The sequence below is a fragment of the Naegleria fowleri genome (genome assembly GCF_008403515.1).
Source record: "Naegleria fowleri strain ATCC 30894 chromosome Unknown tig19, whole genome shotgun sequence".
NCBI classification, from domain to species: Eukaryota; Heterolobosea; class Eutetramitea; order Acrasida; family Naegleriidae; genus Naegleria; species Naegleria fowleri.
The window spans coordinates 98,650-123,136 of NW_025407951.1; the positions used below are offsets into that span (position 1 = coordinate 98,650).

Here is a 24,487-nt window from a genome sequence, read left to right on the forward strand (position 1 = left end):
TTATCACATATTTTTTTGCAGTTGAGATTTCTGTTGTTGTGACAAGTGATCAGAACATTGCATCTTTCCTTTTTGTTGTGGGGATGGTGTGGTGAATTATTATTATGACCAAACCAGCATCATCCTCTCAATTCCAAAAGTTAGTTTTCTGAAAAGTCGGATTTTGTTGCGTTGCCAACCAACTTTGCAAAAGGTGCGAAAAAAATGTTCAAATCCCGATCGTTGATTCCACGCTTGCGAAGCCTTCAAAATCAGCAGCAGCAAACAAGCTTGATTCGTCTTGGAGATTCATCAATTGTATTATCATCATCATTAACATCTTGTGTTAATAATGTAAGGGAATTTTCATCATTACCTTGTGCTTCTTCGGATTTGAATGTTTCAACTAAAAGTATGAGGAGGATGATTGAATCAACAACGAGTAGTAGTGAAAATTACATTCGGAATTATCATTCATCGTCTCAAAGCAACTTCAATCCCACTTCCTCATCATCAACTACGAATGACAAAGAAAATAATCCGAATAGTAGTAGTACTTCTCAACAACACGTTAATTCAGCAAACAATAATAATGATTCATCATCATTCTCCTCTTCATCGGGTGAAGAAAAGAAATCCAAAATCAGTCCAACGGTGCGACGTGTTGGAATTGCTTGGGTCATCTTTTCAACCCTTTCATTGATGCTTCTAGGATTTAGTGTGAAGGACATTTTGTTCCTTGATGAGGAATTGATGGAAACGGAAAATGAATCATTGGGTGTTCCACACAATCAACCCTTCTATCAATATCACTTCAAAATGCCACACCAATTAGAATCGATCATTAAAATTATTCGATCTTTTGTGGCTTTGGGTATTGTGGTGGCCGATTATAAATTACATTTTAACAAATTGGACAATGTGGAAGGTGTGACTGAGGAGGAAATTTTGGAACACAAATCAGCAGTGCATCGAAGAAGTGCTCAACGCTTGGTACAATTATGTTTGGCCAATGGTGGCGTTTTTATTAAAGCTGGTCAACATATTGCATCTCTAAATCAAGTACTTCCAGTAGAATTTACTGAAGGCTTTAAGCCATGTCAGGATCGAGCACCCACTCGGCCTTGGTCAGTCATTGAAGCTTTCATTAGAGAGGAATTGACTGGAGTGAAACGTGTGGAAAAGGGAGCATCAGATCCTCTCTATGATGTATACTTTTCTCGAATTGAATCTAAACCAATTGCAGCTGGCTCTCTCGCTCAAGTTCATGTGGCTTATTTGAAAGGATCGGACAACAAGGTTGCTCTAAAAGTTCAATATCCTGACCTGAGAGAAACTCTCTCATCCGACACGAAATTATTGAAGAGACTCATTGCGATGGCCGAATTTGCCTTTAAAGATATCAAATTACAATGGATTTGCAACGAGTTTGAATTGAATTTACCTTTCGAATTGAATTTTTTCAATGAGGCCAAAATTGCTATTTATTGGGTCAGAAACTTGCGACAGTTCCCAAACTGAGAGATCACGTACGAACGCCCCATGTGTATTGGACTCATTGTACAGACAAGGTGCTAACCATTGAATTTGTGGATGGTTTCAAAGTCACTGATATTCATTCCATGCGTGAAAAAGGTATTGACATTGATGTGAGCTACATTAGCTATTTATTGTCACACGCATTCAGTGAACAAATCTTCTCAAAGGCATTTATTCATGCCGATCCACATCCAGGAAATATCATTTGTTGTCGAAAGAGAGGCCTATGGTCAGACAATATTGAATTGGTGCTCATTGATCACGGTCTGTATCATCAATTAGACAATGATTTTAGAATATTATATTGCAGATTATGGAAAGCTATTGTGGATTACAATAAGGAGGAATTGATTGAAGTTTCTAAACAATTGGGTCTCACAGACTCGAAAAATAAGCAAGATGGACCTCTCATGTCTGAATTGTTAAAAGTCATTCTCACGGCACGAGCTCATGATCCCAACGAAGATCTCTACACAGTTCACACACAAGGCTCTCAACAGAAACAACAATCGAAAAACAAACTCTTGGCCTACAGTCAACGACACTTTATGGATATTGCTAAAGTGTTGGGAGATTTGGATCGTAAAGTTTTGCTCTTACTCAAGTGCAACGATCTTTTAAGAAGTATTCAAATGGATTTAGGAGTTCCAGTCAATTATTTTATCATATTTGCTCAATATGCGATTAAGGCCATTCATGAAGACAGACTCACACGTGTCTTTGAGCAACACAGAAAACAAGGACTATTAATGTCCTATTTTAATTACTGCTTGACCTATCTCAAATGCAAGAAGGAGTATTTAATCTTTGACGCCAAATTGAAATTATATCTTCTTGCCACTTCCTTGATGGGATTTTATCAGAATTTCAAACGAGAATGGGCAGAATTGAAATTTATTGTGGAGACTTCACGAAATGCAAGAACATCGACCACTCACACCTTCTACAAGCTTGATCCATCTCATGACTTGTCAATTTTACAGAACCCATTTGCACATGCTTTGATTGTTTCACAATATGAGGCACATCATCACTAAACGTCACTATTAATCATGATATGAGGTTCAATTCATGTGGGAGGCCACGAATCTTCGTTCTTCCTCCTTGTTTTTTTTCGTCCTTTTAGTCGGCTTTTTCGAAATTCACTTATTATCCACTTACACTCAGTGCATTGTTGAAATTTGTCGCATTCATGAGGGAGGGATGATGCTGTTACCTTTAGAGATACCTGCAATATTAAATGCATGTTGGAAAATCACAATAGCACCTAACAGAATCTGATTGACAATGAGTTCAGTATTGCAATAATGGCTTCATAGTGTTTCATAGGACTCGTGAAAAACATTCATCAACTGAGGAATTGATTTAATTTATGTCAGTTGTCATTTCACAGGGACACATTTCAGTTGTAGGCAAGTTGTGTTTTTCATAGTAATGTCTGGCAAGTCTACATCCACAAGAGATTTGAGAATGCCCTAGCAAGGTTCGAACATAGTGTTTCACTTTGTGTTTACAGCCAGAACAAATTCTCACCGACTCTTCTCTGAACTTGGTCGGAGATGAGACTCCAAATAAATCAAACAATCGATTCACAACAGCATCTTCATATGCAGGGTCGAAAGGTGGCAATATGTGTTCAGCTGGTTCTTCTGTTTCAGTGGTTGATGGATGCACCTGTCCTTCGATTGATGTCCTTGTTGAAATTTGACTCAATTCATTCATGATGTCATCATAGGAAGGTCTTTCCTCAGGATTTTTGTTCAACATTCTTTCAATTAAGGAAATGAATGTATCACTGTACTTGATTCTCTGATGTTTCAAAAGATCATCTCGAACGAGACCTTGTGTTTTTGATAGTGATGCATAATTGGTTGAGACATCTCCAGTCATGAGTTGAGCCATTGTGACACCCAATGCAAAAATGTCAGATTTCACTGAATATGGAGAAGGCAGTGATTGTCTTTGTTGTGTTGGAGTCATTTGAAAGTGAAGAATTTCTGGAGCAGCAAAATGAATTGTTCCAATAAATCCCGTAGATGCACAAGAAGATCTCGAATGTGACCAAGAGGAGGATGAATTCAAAACTTCTTTCGCAGTTCCAAAGTCGCTCAAACAAACACAAATGTCATTTCTTGTTAAATTCATTCTTCGAATTAAAATATTTCCAGTTTTCACATCACGATGCAACACTCGAAAGTTTTCCCAAATATAACTCAACGCTGAACAAACTTGTTTCAAAATATTTCTCAAAATGTCTTCCTCGAAAGGTTCCGAATTTGTAACAACATCCGCAAGACTTCCAAGCTTCATATAATCCATTTCAATGATAATCACTGAAATTTCTTCACTTTGTTTCACGGACAAGACCTCATGCACAGGAAGAACATTTTCGTGTGCAAATTTCATGGTCACGAGAGCTTCCTTTTTTGCATCCTCAACAGACATGTCACTTTCTTCTTCATGGATGGGAATACATTTGATCGCTCGAAATAAATCTGAAGAAAGATGTTTCAATTGAACTTTGTACACCCTGCCATTTCCTCCTTCAGCAATAAATTCATGGGAATGATAGCGTTGTGTGAATTCGGGGCAAAGAGTGAACCTTTCTTTGGCACGAACTTTTGTGCATCGTGAAGTGTTTTGTGGAGATGGGAGCATGAGGATGATGATAGAGGTGTTACGGTTTGCTGTTGTTGGTTTGGATTTTTTTGAGTTTGATTTCAGTGACAATGTTATTAATAGCTCAAAACGTGAAAAAGGCGTCACTGGGACAAAAATACTTTGGACAGAGATTTGGCATATTTTCACGTAATGTGAAAGCTCAGTAATTGTATCGATTACTAATCTTATCCATGGCATTGAAAAATGTTTCGAATTCACTTTGTTTGGATGATAACTGTGGCAATTGAAGATGAATCATGTCTGGAAAACGATCCAATAGAGCTTTTTGACCTTTCTCATCGATTGAATTTCGTATTAAACTCAAATGTTTGAGTTTTTTCAAGTGTGGACATGAAGCAATTGAAGATGATCCAACATTTGTGATTCTATTGTGTGACAGTATTAATTTTTGTAAGTGAGACACTCTTGTGGAGCTTACGAGTGCTGAAACGGCCGAATCACCAATTCCATTCCTCGCCAAATTTAGACAAGTTAAATGATGAATATTTCCAGAAGCAAGTTGAATAATTCCAGAATCTAAAATTGAGCATCCATTGAGATCGAGAGTCTCCAATTTAGTGAAAACTCCATTGGCAAGATATTTCAATGCATGTTCATTGAGAGAGTTTTTAGATAGATTCAAATAGGTCAAATTTTGAAAAGCAGGACATGTGGAAAGAAATTGCATTCCATGTGTCGTAATACAGTTTTGGTTTAAATCCAAATAAGTCAATTGTGACAGAGTGACTTGAGAAGGCTGAATCGATAAATCCTCCAATCCAATTTGATTTTCTTGTAATTGCAGAGTAGTAATATTTGAAAAATAAGGAGACTTCACAATGGCTTCAAATCCTTCGGTATCTATCTTGTTCGAAGCCAAATTCAAATGTTTCAATTTTTTCAAACATTCCAATTGAGCTAACACAATAATCGCTGAATCACGAAGCATGTTAAACTTTAAATTCAAACCTGTCAATTCCGTAAACTTATGACCAAATTTTGCCCAATGCACAATTCCTCTCTTCGATAAACCATTAAAAGACAAATCCAAAGATTCAACATGTTCCAAATATAAATTTGAAAAAATTAAATCTCGTTTCGTGGATGTATCAGCCCGAATAGATAAATTCAGTAAGGAACATGTTGTTTTTTTCACGTACTCTTTCCACTGTTTTGAAACGAACATGCAAGTATTCAACAGAATTTTTCCTTCCAAAAAAGTAAAGATATGATCAAGCCAAATTTCGGAAGGAATTTCTTCAATCATCATCATTGGGGAAGAACTTGCGTGTTGTTCTTTTTGTATCTGATGCTGTACAGAGAGTATTTCTTCATGGAAATTCAAAGATTCTTGGTTTTTTGTTGGTGGTTCTTGTTTCCGATTAAGAAGAAGAGAATTAGAAGATGATGCCATTTTTTGTTAAAAGATGAAAATCCAAAGAATGGCAAATTGAGATCATAGACCTTTAATGACTCAAAACTTGAGTGTTGTTGAATACTCCAAAATAAGATGACACTTGTCAACCAAACAGAACAAAAAAATGTTATTCCTTTCACCATCACCACCACGATCCATCATGTCATCCCGATCATCACCAACAACAACAATATCATTTTCACAACATCCCATTTCAAACTACTTGATATTCACTCTATTCCTTGTTTTCATCATTGCATCAACGTCATCCTTCACACTGGCACAAGTGTCAACGAGTAGCACTTGTTCCGGTACGTGTATGGCTGTGGCAGATGTGTTGGCAAATGATGCCATCAAATCGGGTCTCACCATGTGCCAACATCATTTACCAAAATCTCAATATGTGTAGGTAGTTGTTTTGATGGAATTACCATGTATATTCATCTCTTCCACCACATGTCATTTATGTTTCATCAATTTGATACTTGTTGCACGAAATGTCATCACATTGTCATCTCAAATTCGAAACGAAAACGATGAAAATCAATCCTTGTAACACACAGTTGCATTACCCAAAACTATACGGCGGATGACCTTGCGTTGCAAAATAACTTTATCAAAAATTCGAAATTTCTTCCCGATGATGCAAGTTGCGTCTCTTCATGGAAATCATTTGCTTGTATGAGAGTATTTGCTTCGTGCTATCCTTCAAACAAAACCATTCTTCCAGTGTGTTATTCTGATTGTTTAAAATATACTGACAAGTAAGTACTTGCAAAAAGTATTAGGGTGACAATTTTACCAACATGGTTCTCATCTGTTAATTCTTCTAATCCAAAAATAATAACAACAATGAATTGTTTCAGCTGTTGGAATAGAGACAAAGGCTACAATCCTTTCAACTGGTTCTATCAAGGTGTATTCTTTTTAAATCCTGATCTAGATCTAAAGTTCAAATATTTCTGTGCTAAAAATTCAGCTGGACTCTTGGGACAGAGTGGTGATGTGATTGACTATACGGCTAGCCCAAATCCCTACTGTACAACATCTGCCGGAGTTTCGTTAGTGTCACTGATGAACAGTAGTGTCACAATTATTATAGTATTCATTATTCTTGCCTTAGCAATATGATAGACCTTAATTTCATCAAAACCTTAATTTGGAATAATATATTTTATCATTGAGGTTAAAAAGAAGTAGGATTCTATTTCTTTTCCAAGTTTCTAATTCTCTCCTGAAGAGATTTCATGTTATTATTAATGATAGCGAGATTTTCACTAAAATTTTGGTTGAAATTTTCCAAAACATCCGCATTTCCATGTAATAGCTCCATTAACTCCTCTTGTTGCTCTTTTAACTTTGTTACAGTGCCTGCAAAGTAAATGGCTTCATCATGTACAATTTTTAGAGTTTGCAAACGAGATACAATCATTGGCACCTGCATTGCCAGCTCATCCCATTTTCGTACTTTTTGATATAACCTGTCGACTTTTTCAGAGTTGAAGCCTATTCCCAGGTTTTCAGAAGAAGAAATAGAGTCCAATTCTTTTGAAATAAATTTCACTCTCGATTCTAAAGATTGCAAGAAGAATGGATCCAACATGTTAAGCTTTTTTTCAAGAGATGATAGGGCACCCTCAATGCTGTAGCTGATTTTGGTCGAATCAACAGGGAGTGGCTCGTCTCCATTTCCCACCAGTTTTTCTAGCAATGCTAATCGTTTTTCAAGCTTCAAAATTTTGCTCATATCCTCTCGATCCTGTTCTTCAGAGGATTTGGTCAAAGCATTTAAACTATTAGAAGTGTAAGGTCTTTCATTTTGTTGGTTCTCAAACAATATTCCAAGCTCTTGGTGAACGGTTTCAGCAGATAAAAGAACCTGCGATGCACTCGGTTCCTTCTCATCAATTGACAGCACTTCCGGTAAAATGTGATTTCTTTCTTTAAGGTCATTTAATTGTTGTTCAAGTTGCTGAGATTGCTTCAGCATGTCCCGATAATATGAAGTACTTTCAGAATGTAATTTCTTATTTGAAGATGCCAGATTTTCCATTTCTGAAACAAATGTTTCCACTTCATGTTTCAATCGTTGAAATTTTTCATAAGGAGATTCATCCAAATTGTGGTTTTTAGAATCGGTAGTTATTTGATAAATTGTAGATTTTCTTCTGGATCTATTTCCAGACGATTTAGGATTCAAAATTATTTCCTCAAAGAATTTGTATGATTTTGATGGATTTAAGGATTTTTCCTCGATTTCTTTCTGTGAGAATGAAGTAAGGATCAACTTTAAATCATAACTGAACAAAAAACACCTACCGATGAGCTAACACTCTTTTTTATAGCGCTTGGTTTTTCGTCTTTTTGAGGAATGTATTCAAATTGTTCTTGAGAAGATCGTTTCTGAACGGTTTATACGATCAATGATCAGATGTAAAACCAAAATTTGAAAAGCTCAACCACTTACAAATCCAGGAAGCCCCTCAAACAATGATTTTGAAATTAAAGATCCTCTTCGAAAAGTGGGGCTAGTTGGAGGAGAGGAAAATCTCCCCGGACGATTAACCGAAGAGGAGCTGTTATTCTCTAGGCCAATCTGGAGAAAGGGTGATACAGGCTGACTCGGCGAAGATTCGGCATTGATGATATTTCGATGGAGAAACGACATGGAACGACGTTTCTCGAGCCAAGGTGATGCCTTTTGCTTCTCCGAGTTATTGTTGTTGCCACTTCCATCATCAAAAACAGATGATAGTAACGAAGGGGAGGCCCGAGCTGGTTCATCCATTCTTAGTAACTCTCCGCTCTGATTATTGGATTTAAAAAGGCTCTTCTGGAAGATTCAATTGAGGTTGAAGGATCGTTTTCAGAGTCTCGCTGAAAGAAGAAGAGCCTTCATACAACCCTCAACAAGTTTCGAAACTATTTTTTTTTGAAAAGTAATACAAAACACCACTCCCATCAGCGTAAGAAAGTCAATTTGAGCGAATTGATTAATCAAACAAATTATCTATTATAGAATCAACACAAAATTCCAAATTTACTCGAGTCTCTTCGATAATTCCACTGCAGCGACAATCAAAGAAGCATGCGTATTGCAATGAATGAAATTTCCCAACATATTTCCAGTGAAAGAGGTAATCTCACTAAACAAATCCACATGATTACTAAAAGTGGAGATTTTTTCAAACATGAGTTGGGCTTGTCTGAGTTTCTTCTTGTCACGATCTCCCATGAGTGCCAACACTCTTAATAACCAAAACGAAAACATATTGTAGGTTCCTTCGGTGAAACGCATCGTCTTGTCTTGGTGATGAATATCATTGTTACGATAGACCAGTGAGGAACTCACAAGACCTCCTTCTTTGGGTTTACGATCAATGGTTTCAATGGTGCTGATCATTCGTGGATCACTAATGGAGAGGAAATTGACAAGAGGCATAATTAAGAGAGAGACATCGAGAGCATTCGATCCATACGATTGAACAAAGGATCCCAATTTCTCATTATATCCCTTTTTCATAATGTCTTCATAGATTTCATTTCGAGTTTTGAGCCAATGTTGAATGGGAGCTGGAAAACTTCTTCTTTCAGCGAGACGTATGGCTCGATCCAAACAACACCAAGCCATGACTTTGGAATAGACATAGTGAGCAGTGGCACTTGTCTTCTCCCAAATGGAATGGTCTGGATTTTTCCAATTCACAATGACAAATTCAACCATCTTTCTCAATTTGAGCCATAAATCATACGAGATTGGTCGTTTCGAATCATATGAATAAATAGCATCCATTAATTCTCCATAAATATCCAATTCAATATTTTGAGTGGCCATATTTCCAACTCGAACCGGTCGACTGTTACGAAAACCTGTAAAGGTTGTAATTTCCTCCACATGATCTAAAGATTTTCCGTCAATGGTGTAAATATTGTGAATGGGTGCTCTCATGGTTCCTGAGGTGGTGGTGACAATATCAATATCAGAGACTTGTTCTTCTGCAGCAACGATTGCAGGTACATCCATGTCTCTCTGCTTGTGTCTCTCTTCCATTTCATAATGAATCATTCGCTCAATGAAACCAATAATTTTAGCAGCGTCATCGATCATGGATGCTTGAAGAAAGGCATTAATGGCAAAGGTGCCATCTCTCATCCAAAAGTATCTGTAATCGTAATTTCGTTCTCCACCAATCACCTTTGGCAATGAAGTCGTAGGTGAGGAAATGATGGCACCTGTCTTTTCAAACATTAATAATTTGAGAGCAAGAAGAGATCGATTCACTTGTTCTCTGAAAATTCCCTGATATTCACTCCTTTTGATATAATTTTGCCAATATGTAATCGTTTCCACGGCGAGTTGATTGGTTTTGTGGACCAGTCCTGGAAGAATTCTGCAATACTTGTCACTGTCAACACTCTTCCTATGAGAGTCCTCTTCAGAGGTGTTGAAGGTTTCTTCGTGACGAGTCACTCCGGTTGTATCCTTCTCAACGTAGCTCAATAAAAATACACAACTCTTCTCAACATCTAATTCGCTCAGTTCCAAACTTCCAACAATTCCTCGACCATCTTCGGTCGCCTTCTCAAAACAAGCACGATTACATTGTAAAATTAATTTGTGACCACTTTCTTCAGCTGTGAAAACGACACATTTCCGATCATTAGAGATTTTCACAATATGTTTCTCTCTTCCATAGTTAAATACTGGTGTGCACTCCACAAGGAAATCAATGTGACCATGAACAATCTCCAATCTTCGAATAATTGAATGTGAAATCATCTTGTTGAATAAGTCATCATTGGGATCCAGTTTCATATGGGCTGATGAGGGAACTCGTCCTCTCATCAAATTCACTTGGTCTCCTCGAAAGAGTTTGGTGATTGGACAACATTCATCGGCACAAGGTAAATCCTCGGTCATACCCACAACATTGGTCACAGGTTTGGACACGTGTGGCTCAAAGTGATCACCACTTTGCTTTCCATCAGTTGTTGTCCTCATCAAGGGCATGAAATCGACCACTTGTCCAACTCCCTCACTCAACAAGAATTTTGTGACGAGCACATTCGAATCAGGAAAGTAATGCTGCTTATTGGTCGTATCCTCAATTCGAAGAGGATGAATGGAAAAGTAACCACACGTCTCACGTGACGCAGAAACGAGTTTAGAAAAGAGAGGAGGAGAATCGAATTGAGGAAAACAACAATAATCAATCGATCCATGAATACCCACAAGTGCTGTTGTGTGACAATTACCTATGAGAGCATAATCTTCGATATCTCCTTGATGTATGGATGAATCCGAGGCGGAGGAGGGTGTGGACATTTGAATCAGTTGTAAAGTGTGTCGCGTGTCGACGAGTCAAGCAGAGAAGGACAAGATGGTGTGAATGAACAAAAGTATACGTCCGGAGCAATGTTCTTAAGTAGTGATCACCGTGAGGTTGTTTTCAATTTCTGAGAAGGATTGAGCGTTGTGAATGTAACGCAAGAGTGTTTGTTCTTCTTTTCAAATTTTCGAGTTTGTCCACTAAAGGTTGATGTGTATGTAGAATATCCAGCATTAGAGAATGGGATGATCATCTTCAAATATTAAAGTCAATGTGAAAAAATGTTGGAAATTTACCTTAAATGTATAATTAATATAATTGCGTCAGGTCAATCGCTCAAAAAAATGAAAGAAATTACAAAATTTGAATTCCGGAAACATCGACAAGTCCAACCACGCCTCGAATGGCATTGAAACTCTTGACCAAGGTAAAATTATTCAAATCAATGAATCCAAGCTTGCCACGTTTTGTTCCGTAGGCAATGACATTCTCCTCTGTAGATTTTTCCCCAGTCGAAGAAATCACATGAAGTGTCTTAATTCCGTCCAAATTCACCTTAAAGGTTTGAACAGCATTCATCTCTGCACTTTTTAAAGTACTGTCTTGTAATTTCCTCACATCCCATAATTTGATCATACCATCATTGGAACAGGTCAGAAAATGATTGCCATCTCTATAGAGGCAAGATGAGTCGCTTTTTGGTTCCAGAGCAATAATTTTGTTAATATAATTGGAATGCGCTTGAGACAGTGATATTGAGGGTTTGTGTTGTCGATGATCCCAACCTTTCATTTCCTTAAAGCTGCCAGTGAATAGGAGTGGCTGTGAAAGTTGTAAAAATTCACATGCATAAATTTCATCGTTGTGAGCCTTATCCCTCACGTTCACACACTTTTCCAAATCCCACTCATAAATACTCATGTCAGATCCGACAGAAATTAAGCTTGGTTGTTGGTTATTTCTTAAATTGTACGTTGTGGCTAATGCATAGACATTTCCACTCTCATGCTCAAATTGTTTGACACATTCGAAAGAGGATCTTTTCCACACTTTCACCGATTTGTTGTAGCTTCCTGACGCAAATAAATCATCCATATTTAGGGAACTATTAAAGACATTAGGAAATAACTTTAAACATTTCACTCGATCCTTGTGGGCAATAGCACGAAGCAACTCCTTGAAAGAATGTCCACCTTCTCTTCTCAACTTGACTATTTCTCCTGAATTGAGTCCAAGAATAATTTCTTCTTTAGAAAGAGGTAATAATTGTTCACATGTTAAATCTGATTTTAGATCCAATAAATAAGGCATATTTGAGAGAACATCGAAAGGTCCGCTCTTCTTTTCGTCCACTGGAAAAATTCTCAAATTGGAACTCCACCAACTCGAAACCAGTAACAAGCGTCCATTCGTGTTTGTCGATAAATTCTGTTGTGAGATGGTTGATGGTGAGGAAGAAAATGATGAGCTGGAGTCTGTTTTTCGTATAGTGGTTCTCATTCCTTGATTTGATACAATGTTAAAGCGCAAATCGTCAACCAGTTTCAGCAGTTTCTCATTTCCTTCTTGCATTATTTGTAAATTGTATTGTGAGAGAATGAGTAAAACGTCATTAACATATGGCTTGAGAGATTTTGATGACAGCAAATATTCGATAGAATGTCTCTTTTTTGGATCCAAGTCAAACATTTGCATGATCAGATCGATCAACTCCATACACTCAACTTTTTCATCCTCGTTCAATTTGTCACTAATGAGAGCACTCTCGAGAGAGCTCTTAATGATGACATATTCATTTCTGTATGCCATCATTGCTATGGGCTTTGGTACTCCAGTAGCTAATTGATAAATACTGACACCCATTGACCAAATGTCAGCATCTAATTGGTAGGATTCTCCATACATGATTTCAGGTGACATGTAAAATTGAGAGCCTACCATGGTTCTAATCATGGATCCTTCGTTAAATTTTCGAACTGTTCCAAAATCACCTAAAATAACAATGACAGAGCTGAGTGCTGGATCAATTTGATTTTGTGGAATAAATGAATTTTTTAAAGAATATAAGGAATCAATGAAAATGTTTTGTGGTTTGATATCTCTATTGGTGAGAGAATGGGATGTAAATTCATGTGAATTCAAACATTTAAAATTCATAAATAGAAGAGGTTAGAATTTCCTAGAAAATTACCAAAATGCTGATCCTTACCTGTGCAACAAATTTCTAGAATGGAGATATTGCAATACCAAACATAATTGAATCATGACTGATTTCACTGTCTTGTACGAAATATTGCCCTTATTCTTGTAAATATAATCAGCCAAACTGCCATTTTCATAAAACTTCATCGTATATGCCACATTCTTAATTGCTCCTTGCTGTAACGATTTTTCGTCATCAAACATCAAGAATGCTTCCCTCACTTTAACAATACATGGATGATCAAGCCCTTTCAATGTGAAGAACTCGTTTAAATTTTCAGTCGCTCTCTTTCCGATTATTGCAGTTTTAGAGGATGATGATGTCACGGACGATGATGACATGGATGTCGTGTTCTTTCCATTACCATCCACCTCCACCTCTTCCTCCTCTAAATGATTCATTGAAATTCTTTTGAGAGCGACAATTTCCTTTGTAGATTTAATTTTCACTTTATAGACACTACCAAAGGATCCCTCCCCGATTTTGCTTTTAATTTTGAACAGGTCCAGAATGTTATTATTATTTGAAGTGTTAAAGCTCGACATGAGTAGTTGCTGCAGTGATGATTCCAACAAGTTAGAATAATCATGATTGGGCATTACGATTGGAGGAAGAACATGAAATTCCTGTTCTTGTTGCAATACAAGCCTTTTCAATGCAAGAATGGATGATTCTGACATTATGGAATTTTGAAAAAGTAAAGATCCTCCGAGAGTGAATGGTCCATCTTTTGTCCCTGATCCAAGGATCATCATGGTTGGTGTTTGGATGGAACCCAATGATGATGATGAAGGCTCCATCTGCGGAGAGGAAGGGAAATCGGAAGTGTTTGGTGTGGACTGCATTTTTTGTTGATCAACAAAGAGACAGGAACTCTGTGACAATTTGACGATATTTCTGAATTCATCATCATCATTGATTCAAGTATTTCACTAAACTCGACTTTGGAATTGAACTTATCAATTCTTGCAAAGTGAAGAGGGAGAAAAATTGGACTCTCAAGCATGTATGAACTTGTGAAAATAATAATTATTTATTTACAAAGCCAATGCTAAAATCCATGGAAGGAGGGCAATTCCAATCACAACAGTTCCAATCACAATTCCACCAATAATCATCCATCTCTTCATCATGGACCATTTCAACTTCCTTCCTCCCTCTCTCCACAATTCACCTTGTTCTCTCAATGAATCTGTCTCTACAATCAATTCATGCATCTTTTTATGGTTCTCAAGAATTTTATCAACATTAATCATCATGGCATTCTTCGTCTCCTCAATGGCATGATGTAATTTTATCATTCTCTGGATTTTTATGATATTTCATTAGGGACTTTAAAGAATTGATATCCGTACGCCCATTCTTCATGATCAAGGAATCATGATAATCGCGAGACATGGCCTCAATCATCGTCCAACACATGCGATGTCGTGTCGAGAGAGCAATCTCTTGTTCGTGATCATGAGTAGAAATCACCACATATTAAATTTCCTTTTGAAACTTGGAATTGAGATTATTCTCTTCACGTTCAATGTAAAAGGTGAACATGTCATGAGTGGGGACAAGTCTCGAATGTTGGAGAGTGGTACATGTATCCATCATTTCTTCTGAAGAATTGATCCATTTGGGAATAATTTTCTGTTCAACGATGGATCTTAGAGTGCGTTGTCTGGAAGTTTCTGAAATGACATGAATGGTGAGTGGAGAAGAGCCAAGAGTAGTCAATGATAATGATGTTTGAGGAGCATGCTGACACTCTGAAATTAAAGCATAGGAGATTGTCATGAAGTGTTTTCACGAATGGGTTTGCATGTTCACCAGGAAAGTGCATGCATTTTGCAACGGTCAACTTCCCTCAACGGTGCAAATGGTGAGTGGAATTTAACATTCAGACAAGAAAACGAATAACCACCACAAAAAAAGAATACTTTACTCTTTGGGAATGGTGAAAAGTGCTTAGGATTTGGCTCAATCACTGTCATAATAGTGGTTGACATCGATAAATACTTAGGTTTCACTTTGTTTTTACTTGACAATCAATAATGTCTTCATCTTCCATGTCGTGGTCCTCAGGAGTGTCATTTAAATCAAGAACCATTCCATCTAACAGTAACTTGACTTTTGAGTCATCCACGTTCAGCTGTTTTGAAACATACTTTGCAATCTTTGAAAATTTGTCCGTCGTGCTGATCTTGACTGGAAATGTCTTTTCTTTTGCCCTTACATTAATGGTAACTTTGGTGGCCGTATCATCAATAATCTCAATGGCTGTCGAGGGCTTTTTGGAAGAAGACAAGGATGATGTAATTATTTTCGAAATTGGTTTGGATTTGTCAATTTTACAATCAATAATATCATCTGTTTCCATCCCTTGTTCCTCCGGTGTTGAATTTAAATCTAAAGACATTCCATCAAAGATCAAAGTGACTTGATCAGTATGAGCATCAAATTGTTTTGCCACTGCTTTTTTCAGCTTTTGGAATTTGTCTGTTACAGTCATGTTAATAGGAACTACTTTTTCATTCCATCTCACTCTAATGATAATTTTTTCTCCCTTATTGTCTGCTTCCTCTTCTTGATCAATTAATGTTGAATCGTCAAGCTTGAGCTCAGGCCTCAATTCCTCTAATTGTTTTTTGAGAGACTGTTCGATACGCTGTCTTTCTTTTTCTGAGAGCTCTGTTGCCGACTTATCAATAGTTTCGAATTTTTCAAACACTGACTCGGTGCTGCTTTCCAATAATGTATCGAGCTTTCTCTGTAAATCATTTTTAGAGCGTTCATAAAAGAAGTCTCCTGGATTATACGATGGGTAGGGGCTAATGGTACGGAATGGATTTGAAAAAGTTGGAGTTGACCGACCAAACATGGTCGAACTTGATGAAAATGTGCTACCCATGTTTCCAAACAATGTGCTTGTTGTTGCAGTAGGAAAAGTGCTAGAACTACTTGGTGCATTTTCTACTGTCGTCGGAGTAAGATCGTCATCGATTGAAATGATATCTTCCGGAGGAATCGACGAGCTATGAGTGTGTTTTGTTCGCTTCTGTTCTCTTCTTTGCTTTTTTTGTTCTAATATAATTTTCTTTAATTCTTCATCCGTTGGTTTTCGTTTTTTTTTGGAATCTTCATCGGTGACTGAATTTCTTTTCGCATTCTTTTTATGAAGCTCGTTTTTATACATATCCACTTGCAGCTCTAATAGTAAGTCTTCATTATTGGTCGTTTCCTCCTTTTTAGCTTCAGTACTTTTTGAGTTTGGAGAGGAAGCTTTTGCAATTTCCAATAGATTCTTCTTCTTGTTAGGCTCACTTGGTGATGTTGGAGGAGCATGTGAATATTTCCATGTTGATTGTTTGTACGATTTTGCAGCTTTGTGATGAAATAAATCATCATCGGAAGATGAATCGTCTGAAGAGTCAGATTCCGATGAGACTTTCTTTGGCTTGTCTTTGGTTTTGTTTGAAGACATTTTTTTATATTTATAATTAAATTCAAATTTCAAAAATTTATCAAATCAAACCAAAAATTTTGTTGATGATCTTATTTTGGAGGACCACACGTTTTGTATGCATTCAACTTCTCGTTTTTACTGACTAAAATCAAAGAATGGATGTCCAGAAAGAAGAAGATCGAGATCTTGAAGTATTGGCTATGTACATTTGACTCTCACCAATATCATGTCATAATGATGATGGTTGAAGATTTTTATTTTGAAAATCAATCACCAAAAAATGGCCAAGACTGGTAAGTGTGTGAGATTGTCATCCTCGTGTCGTTACGAATCAGTTCGATCGTTCTTGTCATCATCAAATCTTCCCGTTTCATTGATTCTTTAATTACTGTTTTTTTATATCAATCTCTTGATCCGGCTCTATGATGTCAATGGATGAATCGTGGAAACCAAAATCATCATCAATTTCATTTAATTATGATTCTCTTCCTTCTCATCGTCATCCTCTCGTCAATAACAACAACACCCATGATAGGAATTGAACTCTCCCAACAAGCCTTGAATGCCTTCCTCCGAGCAAAATCAGCCTCTGATTCTCTCCTAAATTCCAACTCCACTCCCATTCAGCCTTTCACTCAAGCCGATAAACTCAGATGGTTGAAAGTAAGAATTCAATTAGACCAAGAACCACCCGTGATGGATCTCGTTGAGACTCATCCTCTCTCTTCTTCCATTGAGAATGACTATAATGCCATGTCTGAGAGTTGTTCTCGTGAAGGTGGTCTCTTGCCTTGTTACTTCTTCTTCCGTTTGGATTCTACAGTGGGTTGTAGCAGTGGTACGAGCTCATCTCCTGTTCCTTCCACAAGTTATGAATGGTTGTTGATTTGGTACGTTCCTGAACGTGCTAAAGTGAGAGAGAAAATGTTGTACTCATCTTCCATGGCTGGCTTGAAGGCACAAATTGGCTTCTCGAACTCTGTGTATGGAGTTGGGTTGTGGGCTGGCGATTATCACACCGTGACTTTGGATGATTTAAAGTACAAGAATTTCAATTTTGTTCACAAGTCACAGCGCCACATTCATGACATTGAGTTGTACACTGAACAAGAGAGACAAAAGATTTTAGAAGAAAAGGAAGCTTTTGATCAAATTGAAAAGCAAGCAGAATCAACTGTGACTGCATCATCACCAACAACATCATCTAATGCTCCACGTGGTGTTGAATTTCCATTTGAATCAGCTGCACAAAAAGCTATCCAAAATTTTGTGAATGGTTCTTCCATGATGGTGGTCTTGAAAGTTGATATTGAGAATGAGAAAATTTTGTTGTGCCAAGAACACAAAGATTCAAGCCCAATTAGTGTGGACGAATTGAAACAAATGATTGCTGACAATGAACCTCGTTATATCTTTTTCCATTTTGAATATGAGCATGAAGAGGCAGAAGATTCCAAGAACAAGAAGACAATCTTTATTTATTCATGCCCAACAAAATCCAAGGTCAAACAAAGAATGTTGGCAAGTGCGAGCAAGTCACACGTTCTTTCAACTGTTACTGCTTCAGACACCGTTAAGATTGAAGCAAGTTTGGAAATTTCTGATGTTTCCGATTTAACTCATGATTTCCTTGTAAAATATCTCCATCCTCCAAAGCAAGAATCAATCACAAAATTCAGCAAACCAAAGAGGCCAGGAAGAGGAACTGCAAGAGTTGCAAAGGAAGAGGACAAGTAAATTATTCAAACAAGATTCTTTCGATCATAAGTTATGAATAAATTATCATGTGACATAGTTTTTTGCATATAATTGGCTTTGTCCATGAGTTTCATAACTTTCATTTGGATGGTGGTTCGTATTGTAAGTACTTAAAATGGTGTTTTGTAATTTAAATAATTTGAAAAAATGCTCAAACTGTTGTTTGGAGTTTCCATGGCAGTTGGTGCGAACCAATTATTGTCATGTGATAACCCCCTTTCGCGAAGAATACATCCCGATGAAGGGAAGGAAGCATGGATTGATATTTACTCTGTTAAATTAACCAAGAGATATATTGTCCTTTCTGAAGAAAAGATATCCATTCCTAAATCTTGTATTTTAAATCAAAATGAATTACATTTAAATACGAATGATGGCGATGACGACGATCAACAACACAGTTCCGATCCCAATGAAGACATCTCTTCGGATGATGAGGACGACAAAATTGCAAATTTATCGGTGGACGCATTCGTTCAAGGAATGAAATCAGGCTCCATCAATTATCATACATTACCTCCCATACGAGTCATACAGCACGGATCTCACTATATTTCTGTAGATCATAGCGATGCTTATGTGTACGCATTACAACAGTTAGTACAAGAGGCATTACCATTTAGAGATTTGAAATTCAGAGCCATTATTCTGAAAGAGGCTTTCGCTCACGTCCAACTCATGAGTTTGTGGGATCAATCGACCCATTCAAAACCAACTAACGAAGATATTGTACTCTATGATTTGAAATATATCCAATTACTCAAAGAAAACCCCCAACAAGGCGATGAACAAATTTGGAACAGAACATACTCTCGAAAACTCAAAAGCAAATCAGAACCGGTGAGTTTAGTGAAAGCAGTTGGAGTGGGAGCCTTGGTAGGAGCTGTTGGCTTCATTCCAACTGCCGTGGTAGGAGGTTTTGGTTATCTTGGCTATAAGGCATACAAATCCATGTATCCTGATGCTGTTAGTTTTGGTCACATTCAACCCATTATTCCAAACATTGAAGAGTACTTGGATGAATCACGAAAAAACACGTTATTACAAGTCATGCCTAAATACGAGCCAGGAAAGTACAAACCTATGCAAGTGTGTCATGACCAAGGTGTTTTTTATACATGCGATATTGAACTCTATTCAATTTATAAGGACATTGTGGATCAGAGAAAAATTCTTGGTATTCGAAAAGAACTGATGATTCCCGTCACTCATTCTGATCTCAAACTTCGAGAGGTTAAATTATTGTTTCTTAAAACACATTTTAGAAATATTCAACAAGGATCTCTCAATACCGTTCTTAATGTCGAAAGAAATAAGGTCGAAGATCAAGAACTTTCTGATGCAAAGGAAGATACGACCAATACTCAACCCATTGATGATCAGGAATGCATGATTTGCATGGAACAACACAGGGATTGTGCCTTAAATTGTGGCCATGTATATTGCTCTAGATGTGCTGACCTACTGAAACGATGTCCATTATGTGACAAAGTAGTGTCGAGTAGACTCAAGCTCTACCTGTAAAATCAAGCTGTATTATTATTATCCAATGAACTAATATTAATTATTATTATTAATTGCTGTTTCTTGATTAAGTATTGTTACATGGAATGATCATCTCATAATAATGAGTGGTCAATAAATTCAGTATTCTCCTTTTTTTCTTTTTTGAAAATGGTTGAGATGCAACATGTATGGTGCAACGTGCGATCGCATCTCAATTGTTCACCATCATTAACCCTTCCACCTATCGAAAAATAAAAATTGAAAGGGTTTCCCCTGTATTTTCAATCATTTATTAAGCAGCCTATAGGCTGCGAGTGTAGATATTGAATTTTGATTTTTGTTAGGGGCACCAGTTGAATTAGAAGCTGAGTGGCAAATAATAGTACAGTCCCTAATTCAGTAAAGGTGTGAAACAAAAACAAAATTAGTATCCGAGAATTCCACTTCCTTTGTCTCAAACAGATCAACTCATCCAAGGTCGCTAATGACATTATATGTTCACCACGCAACATCTTCACCTTTTCGAAAAACCCAATCAAATTAATGACTTGTGCGTTTCTTTTTGACAATTGTGACTGTGAATCAAGTGAAGTATTGCTACTCCCCAATCAACGACAACCCACAACGGCCAGAATCATCAACTAGGAGTTTTACGTCCCAAATGATAATTTTTTTCGGTGTTGGAATCATATCAACTGTTTTCCACAAAGTCCATAGTCATCTCGGACAGCAACAATGATTTAGTATAATATGGTTTTGAGTTCGTGGTGTGCCAGGAAACATTTCAAATGTAAATGTACTCCGCATGCAGTACATTTGTAACCACATTTAGAGTTTGATCTCTTGCAGTAAGCACAACAATTATGACTTTTGTCAGTATTCTCAATTGGAAAATGCTTTAGCAGAATCGTCTCTTTCATATGAATAAAACTCTTCTAGTAGTTGCGTTTGGTCTTCATCGTTTAAAGTCCAATCTAATTCCGGTTCATTGTCTTGAGATGTTTCGGTGTTGTGATCCTTGTTGATCTGTTCGAGAGTCTGTGAATGAAATGATGTCATGAAACTTGCATCATTTGTGTAAGTGCTTAAATCTAGGCTCTCAGAGGCAAGTGTGTGACTATCGGAACAAGATGGGTTGGAGCCTTCAACACTTACATCGCCAAAACCTGGGTAGAAGGGTTAATCTGAAGATAATGAGGTCAGTTAAGGCATTGGTTTGCCTTCATCTCCTGTCAAAAGTCGGTCCATCTCCACAAAAGGCCCTTTCGCGTCGCTCATCAAACAACAACAAAAAAATGGACGTCATTAAATGTGTCTGTGTTGGTGATGGTGCCGTAGGAAAAACCAATCTTCTCATCTCCTACACTTGCGATGGTATTTTCCCTGAAGATTATGTTCCAACCGTTTTAGATAATTATTGTAAAACTGTTGAAGCGGTGGTTCCACAACAAAAAGTACCATCGGTCATGATGAATAATTCAAATCAACAACAACCACAACAACAACAGATTGAAGAGGAATTGGCAAAGATGACAAAACCAGTTGAAGATAATCATACAACAAAATCTCCAAATTTGTCAATTACTTCTTCCAATGTCATGATGAAAAATACTGAACAACAACAACCTTCTTCATCATCATCCACGAGTCAGAATCCTTCTACTAGTCCTCGTTTTGCTTCTAACAAATTGAATGAAAGTAATCTCTCGTCAACCTTGTCCACAACCACCACTGATGACATGGCGCCATTTGAAAAGGAAGAAACGACGTTTATTTCATTGCAATTATGCGATACTTCGGGACAAGAAGAGTAAGTACTTGGTGTCACCCTATATGTGAAAGCATTTGATTCAATATGATATGAATTGAAAATAATGTTGTTTTTTGAATTATTGTGCAATAATTATCGCGCACCAAATCAAAATATTTTTGGAAATTTGTCAAATTTCAAAATTGGGTTCAAATCATTCACACACCTTTCCTCTCGTAATGACCATTCAACACAAACCTATGCATCAAAACAGATATGACCGATTACGTTCTGATTTATCAGATTATGCCTCTGCTGATGTATTTCTATTTTGTTTCTCTTTGGATGATCCACGCTCTCTTGAAAATCTTCATGCCAAGTGGTACGATGAAGTCACCTCCTATTTCCAAACTCATAAACATCAAGGAGGTGGTGTCTTGTCACTCTTTGGAGCTATATATTCGTATTTCGGATTTGGAGGAGGTTCCACCACTGAAGAAGGAGCTGTCACTGATTCCTCCACAGTCACAACAAACGGTGACAGTCAAGTGACATCCGCTGGTCACAACATTATGGATAATATTCCACCAATTATTCTCGTCGGAACCAAGTTGGATATTGTTAAAACAGATTCACAATCAACCTCTCTCAATCATTCAGAAATTAATTCGACTTCCGATGCTCCAAATTCTTCATCGATATCATCGTCATCCATTTCACCTTCCTCTCTCTCGCCCTCTTTCATGAATAACAAAATTCCAACCGATACTCGTCGACGTAATCAATCCATTTATCACATGTTTGGAAATATTCCCAAGACCAGCGAAAGTCCACAATTACAAAAAATTAGAGAACATGCACTCAAAGTCAAGAAAGAAATTAAGGCAGTGGCTTATGTGGAATTGAGTGCCAAGACTATGGAGAATGTGAATGAAATGTTTGAACAAATTGTCATTCCAGTCGTATTAAAGAGAAGAAGAGCGATCGAACGAAAGCGAAATACGAAATCGGTGACAAGTACTTCATCCTCTTCCTCTCATTCGACACATTCACATTGATTCACACATGTCTAATCTACCCAAATATATATATATGTATATTTATATCATTTATTGTGGTGGTATTATTGAAGGATATAAAACTATCATATGGGTATCGATCATTCACTTCCACTAGTACTCGTGGTGGTATCATTGAAATTTGGAAAATCAAAATGCATCGGTTGAAAATTCATAAACATTCAACCTTAACTTAGAGTTTTCGTTTTTGTTTACAAAAAAAATGATTCCACCACAAACACAGAATTCATCCATCTCCTCCTCTTCCACAATAACTAAAATCACTGTAAATTCTCCTCAGTACATTCCCATTCCAAGTTATACCCAGTACCATCCCGAAGAACAATTCCGAGAGGGATGGTATCAAGAAAAATCGGAAGCCTTTCTTGATGATTATTATTTGGATGTTTGGAATGAATTTGGAAATAAAACATTGAGTAAGAGAAATTTCATGGTGGATGATGTCTTTCTTGTTCAGATACCTCTTGAGAATAGAAATAAGATCATTGTACCATCCATTCAGAAGAGTAGTGCGGATAATGTACAAGTTTCATCCTTATGGGAATCGATTGGACGTTCCGGACATGTAGGTCATCATGGCAATCAATTTAGATACATTGATTTCGGAGGTCGTTACAGTAGAGAGTTTTTAATGTTGGACGAGAGAAATTCCTATGTATGGTTTGAATATTTTGATAATCATTCCATGTTTATGGATCTTCGGGATTATCAAACCTTTTACAATTTTGCAACAACGAACATTGGTATTGAAAATTATAGAGCCCATCCGAATAATATGATATATTTCAGAAAAGGAAATTCATTGTATGGTTATGATGTAGTTAATCGATTTATGGTATCTCTGACTGATTCGAACCATGGAGTGGATTTTCACTATTGCTTATATGAAGGTGAATACTTGACCTATATGTATCCATATACGGATGTTAATTTCTTTGGATTTTTCACATCATTGGGAAGATTTATGTTTCCATCAGGTGACAAGATATTCATTCTTGATACGTTTGAATATGAACCGTTTTATGCGCAATCTTGGATGGCTCATGATTCAGGATTCACATTATTTTATATCATTAGTCATCAAGGTTATTTATTCCGATTGGAAAAGCATGGAAATAATATTTCAATTGTGAGAGAAGAATCTGTGAGAGATCGTCTCTCGTACATGACAAAGCTACACAAAGGAACGTGTTTGTTTAAAACAAAAAGCGGAGAATGGATATTTAACAGTAAGGCTGCAAAAGGTAATTCATTTCCCTTCCTCAAATCGAAACAAACCTTTGGACGACTAGAAAATCTTCACATATTACTTGGATTAAAAGAGAAGGAACGTCGAAAAACAAAAAACAACGTAATAAGAGGCCACAACATAACATTGGAAGAAAATACACTTCCACTCTGCATTGACATCAGTGGTGATGAAGAAAATGTCATTGGATTTTTAATGGAAGATTATTCGTTCTATGTATCGAATTTTGCAGACTCGAAGAAGAAACAATTGAAATTTACTTTTACAAAAATTGATGTCTTTCAGTATTTGACTTCGTTTGGGCTCACGAGACATCAACTGACAAAACCGAGTACTTCATTTGAGCAAAGACAGGTGAACATTTATTTGACTGGTACAAGTTTGAGAAATATCTCAATTAGAGTGTACGTAGAAAGACGATCCACAATAACCAATGAGTTACTGAGCTTTTTCGAAAAATTGCATAACCGATTGATAGAGTGTACTCTGCAGCAAGAAACTTCAAATATTCCCCCTTTGTGTGATATCGTGCTTACCACTTTTGAAGGAAAGGAATGTTGAG

General features: G+C 37.0%; 14 protein-coding genes across 14 annotated transcripts; 7 read left to right on the plus strand and 7 right to left on the minus strand.

The window, feature by feature from the left end:
• Positions 1 to 204: 204 nt before the first annotated feature.
• On the plus strand, positions 205 to 1,500 carry FDP41_013399 (uncharacterized protein; the record flags this gene model as incomplete). The annotated part of the gene is made up of 1 exon (XM_044704024.1): positions 205 to 1,500. One exon carries the CDS (start codon positions 205 to 207, stop codon positions 1,498 to 1,500), a length of 1,296 nt encoding a protein of 431 aa, XP_044564898.1.
• A 101-nt stretch (positions 1,501 to 1,601) lies between these two features.
• FDP41_013400 (uncharacterized protein) lies at positions 1,602 to 2,555 on the plus strand (the record flags this gene model as incomplete). The annotated part of the gene is made up of 1 exon (XM_044704027.1): positions 1,602 to 2,555. The coding sequence occupies one exon, from the start codon at positions 1,602 to 1,604 to the stop codon at positions 2,553 to 2,555; it is 954 nt and encodes a 317-aa protein (XP_044564899.1).
• Positions 2,556 to 2,883: 328 nt separating this feature from the next.
• FDP41_013401 (uncharacterized protein) lies at positions 2,884 to 4,176 on the minus strand (the record flags this gene model as incomplete). Its single annotated transcript, XM_044704028.1, has 1 exon — positions 2,884 to 4,176. The coding sequence occupies one exon, from the start codon at positions 4,174 to 4,176 to the stop codon at positions 2,884 to 2,886; it is 1,293 nt and encodes a 430-aa protein (XP_044564900.1).
• Positions 4,177 to 4,339: 163 nt separating this feature from the next.
• On the minus strand, positions 4,340 to 5,593 carry FDP41_013402 (uncharacterized protein; the record flags this gene model as incomplete). The annotated part of the gene is made up of 1 exon (XM_044704029.1): positions 4,340 to 5,593. The coding sequence occupies one exon, from the start codon at positions 5,591 to 5,593 to the stop codon at positions 4,340 to 4,342; it is 1,254 nt and encodes a 417-aa protein (XP_044564901.1).
• Positions 5,594 to 5,720: 127 nt separating this feature from the next.
• Positions 5,721 to 6,727, plus strand: FDP41_013403 (uncharacterized protein; the record flags this gene model as incomplete). The annotated part of the gene is made up of 3 exons (XM_044704030.1): positions 5,721 to 6,001; positions 6,160 to 6,360; positions 6,463 to 6,727. The coding sequence occupies 3 exons, from the start codon at positions 5,721 to 5,723 to the stop codon at positions 6,725 to 6,727; spliced, it is 747 nt and encodes a 248-aa protein (XP_044564902.1).
• Positions 6,728 to 6,800: 73 nt separating this feature from the next.
• FDP41_013404 (uncharacterized protein) lies at positions 6,801 to 8,384 on the minus strand (the record flags this gene model as incomplete). Its single annotated transcript, XM_044704031.1, has 3 exons — positions 6,801 to 7,859; positions 7,916 to 7,999; positions 8,064 to 8,384. 3 exons carry the CDS (start codon positions 8,382 to 8,384, stop codon positions 6,801 to 6,803), a joined length of 1,464 nt encoding a protein of 487 aa, XP_044564903.1.
• A 252-nt stretch (positions 8,385 to 8,636) lies between these two features.
• FDP41_013405 (uncharacterized protein) lies at positions 8,637 to 10,922 on the minus strand (the record flags this gene model as incomplete). Its single annotated transcript, XM_044704032.1, has 1 exon — positions 8,637 to 10,922. One exon carries the CDS (start codon positions 10,920 to 10,922, stop codon positions 8,637 to 8,639), a length of 2,286 nt encoding a protein of 761 aa, XP_044564904.1.
• Positions 10,923 to 11,280: 358 nt separating this feature from the next.
• FDP41_013406 (uncharacterized protein) lies at positions 11,281 to 13,974 on the minus strand (the record flags this gene model as incomplete). The annotated part of the gene is made up of 2 exons (XM_044704033.1): positions 11,281 to 13,027; positions 13,136 to 13,974. The coding sequence occupies 2 exons, from the start codon at positions 13,972 to 13,974 to the stop codon at positions 11,281 to 11,283; spliced, it is 2,586 nt and encodes an 861-aa protein (XP_044564905.1).
• A 637-nt stretch (positions 13,975 to 14,611) lies between these two features.
• Positions 14,612 to 14,914, minus strand: FDP41_013407 (uncharacterized protein; the record flags this gene model as incomplete). Its single annotated transcript, XM_044704034.1, has 1 exon — positions 14,612 to 14,914. The coding sequence occupies one exon, from the start codon at positions 14,912 to 14,914 to the stop codon at positions 14,612 to 14,614; it is 303 nt and encodes a 100-aa protein (XP_044564906.1).
• A 229-nt stretch (positions 14,915 to 15,143) lies between these two features.
• Positions 15,144 to 16,601, minus strand: FDP41_013408 (uncharacterized protein; the record flags this gene model as incomplete). The annotated part of the gene is made up of 1 exon (XM_044704035.1): positions 15,144 to 16,601. The coding sequence occupies one exon, from the start codon at positions 16,599 to 16,601 to the stop codon at positions 15,144 to 15,146; it is 1,458 nt and encodes a 485-aa protein (XP_044564907.1).
• Positions 16,602 to 16,863: 262 nt separating this feature from the next.
• Positions 16,864 to 18,320, plus strand: FDP41_013409 (uncharacterized protein; the record flags this gene model as incomplete). Its single annotated transcript, XM_044704036.1, has 2 exons — positions 16,864 to 16,876; positions 17,119 to 18,320. 2 exons carry the CDS (start codon positions 16,864 to 16,866, stop codon positions 18,318 to 18,320), a joined length of 1,215 nt encoding a protein of 404 aa, XP_044564908.1.
• Positions 18,321 to 18,488: 168 nt separating this feature from the next.
• On the plus strand, positions 18,489 to 19,865 carry FDP41_013410 (uncharacterized protein; the record flags this gene model as incomplete). Its single annotated transcript, XM_044704038.1, has 1 exon — positions 18,489 to 19,865. One exon carries the CDS (start codon positions 18,489 to 18,491, stop codon positions 19,863 to 19,865), a length of 1,377 nt encoding a protein of 458 aa, XP_044564909.1.
• Positions 19,866 to 21,142: 1,277 nt separating this feature from the next.
• On the plus strand, positions 21,143 to 22,655 carry FDP41_013411 (uncharacterized protein; the record flags this gene model as incomplete). The annotated part of the gene is made up of 2 exons (XM_044704039.1): positions 21,143 to 21,657; positions 21,872 to 22,655. The coding sequence occupies 2 exons, from the start codon at positions 21,143 to 21,145 to the stop codon at positions 22,653 to 22,655; spliced, it is 1,299 nt and encodes a 432-aa protein (XP_044564910.1).
• A 223-nt stretch (positions 22,656 to 22,878) lies between these two features.
• FDP41_013412 (uncharacterized protein) lies at positions 22,879 to 24,486 on the plus strand (the record flags this gene model as incomplete). Its single annotated transcript, XM_044704040.1, has 1 exon — positions 22,879 to 24,486. The coding sequence occupies one exon, from the start codon at positions 22,879 to 22,881 to the stop codon at positions 24,484 to 24,486; it is 1,608 nt and encodes a 535-aa protein (XP_044564911.1).
• Between the last annotated feature and the right edge of the window lies 1 nt (position 24,487).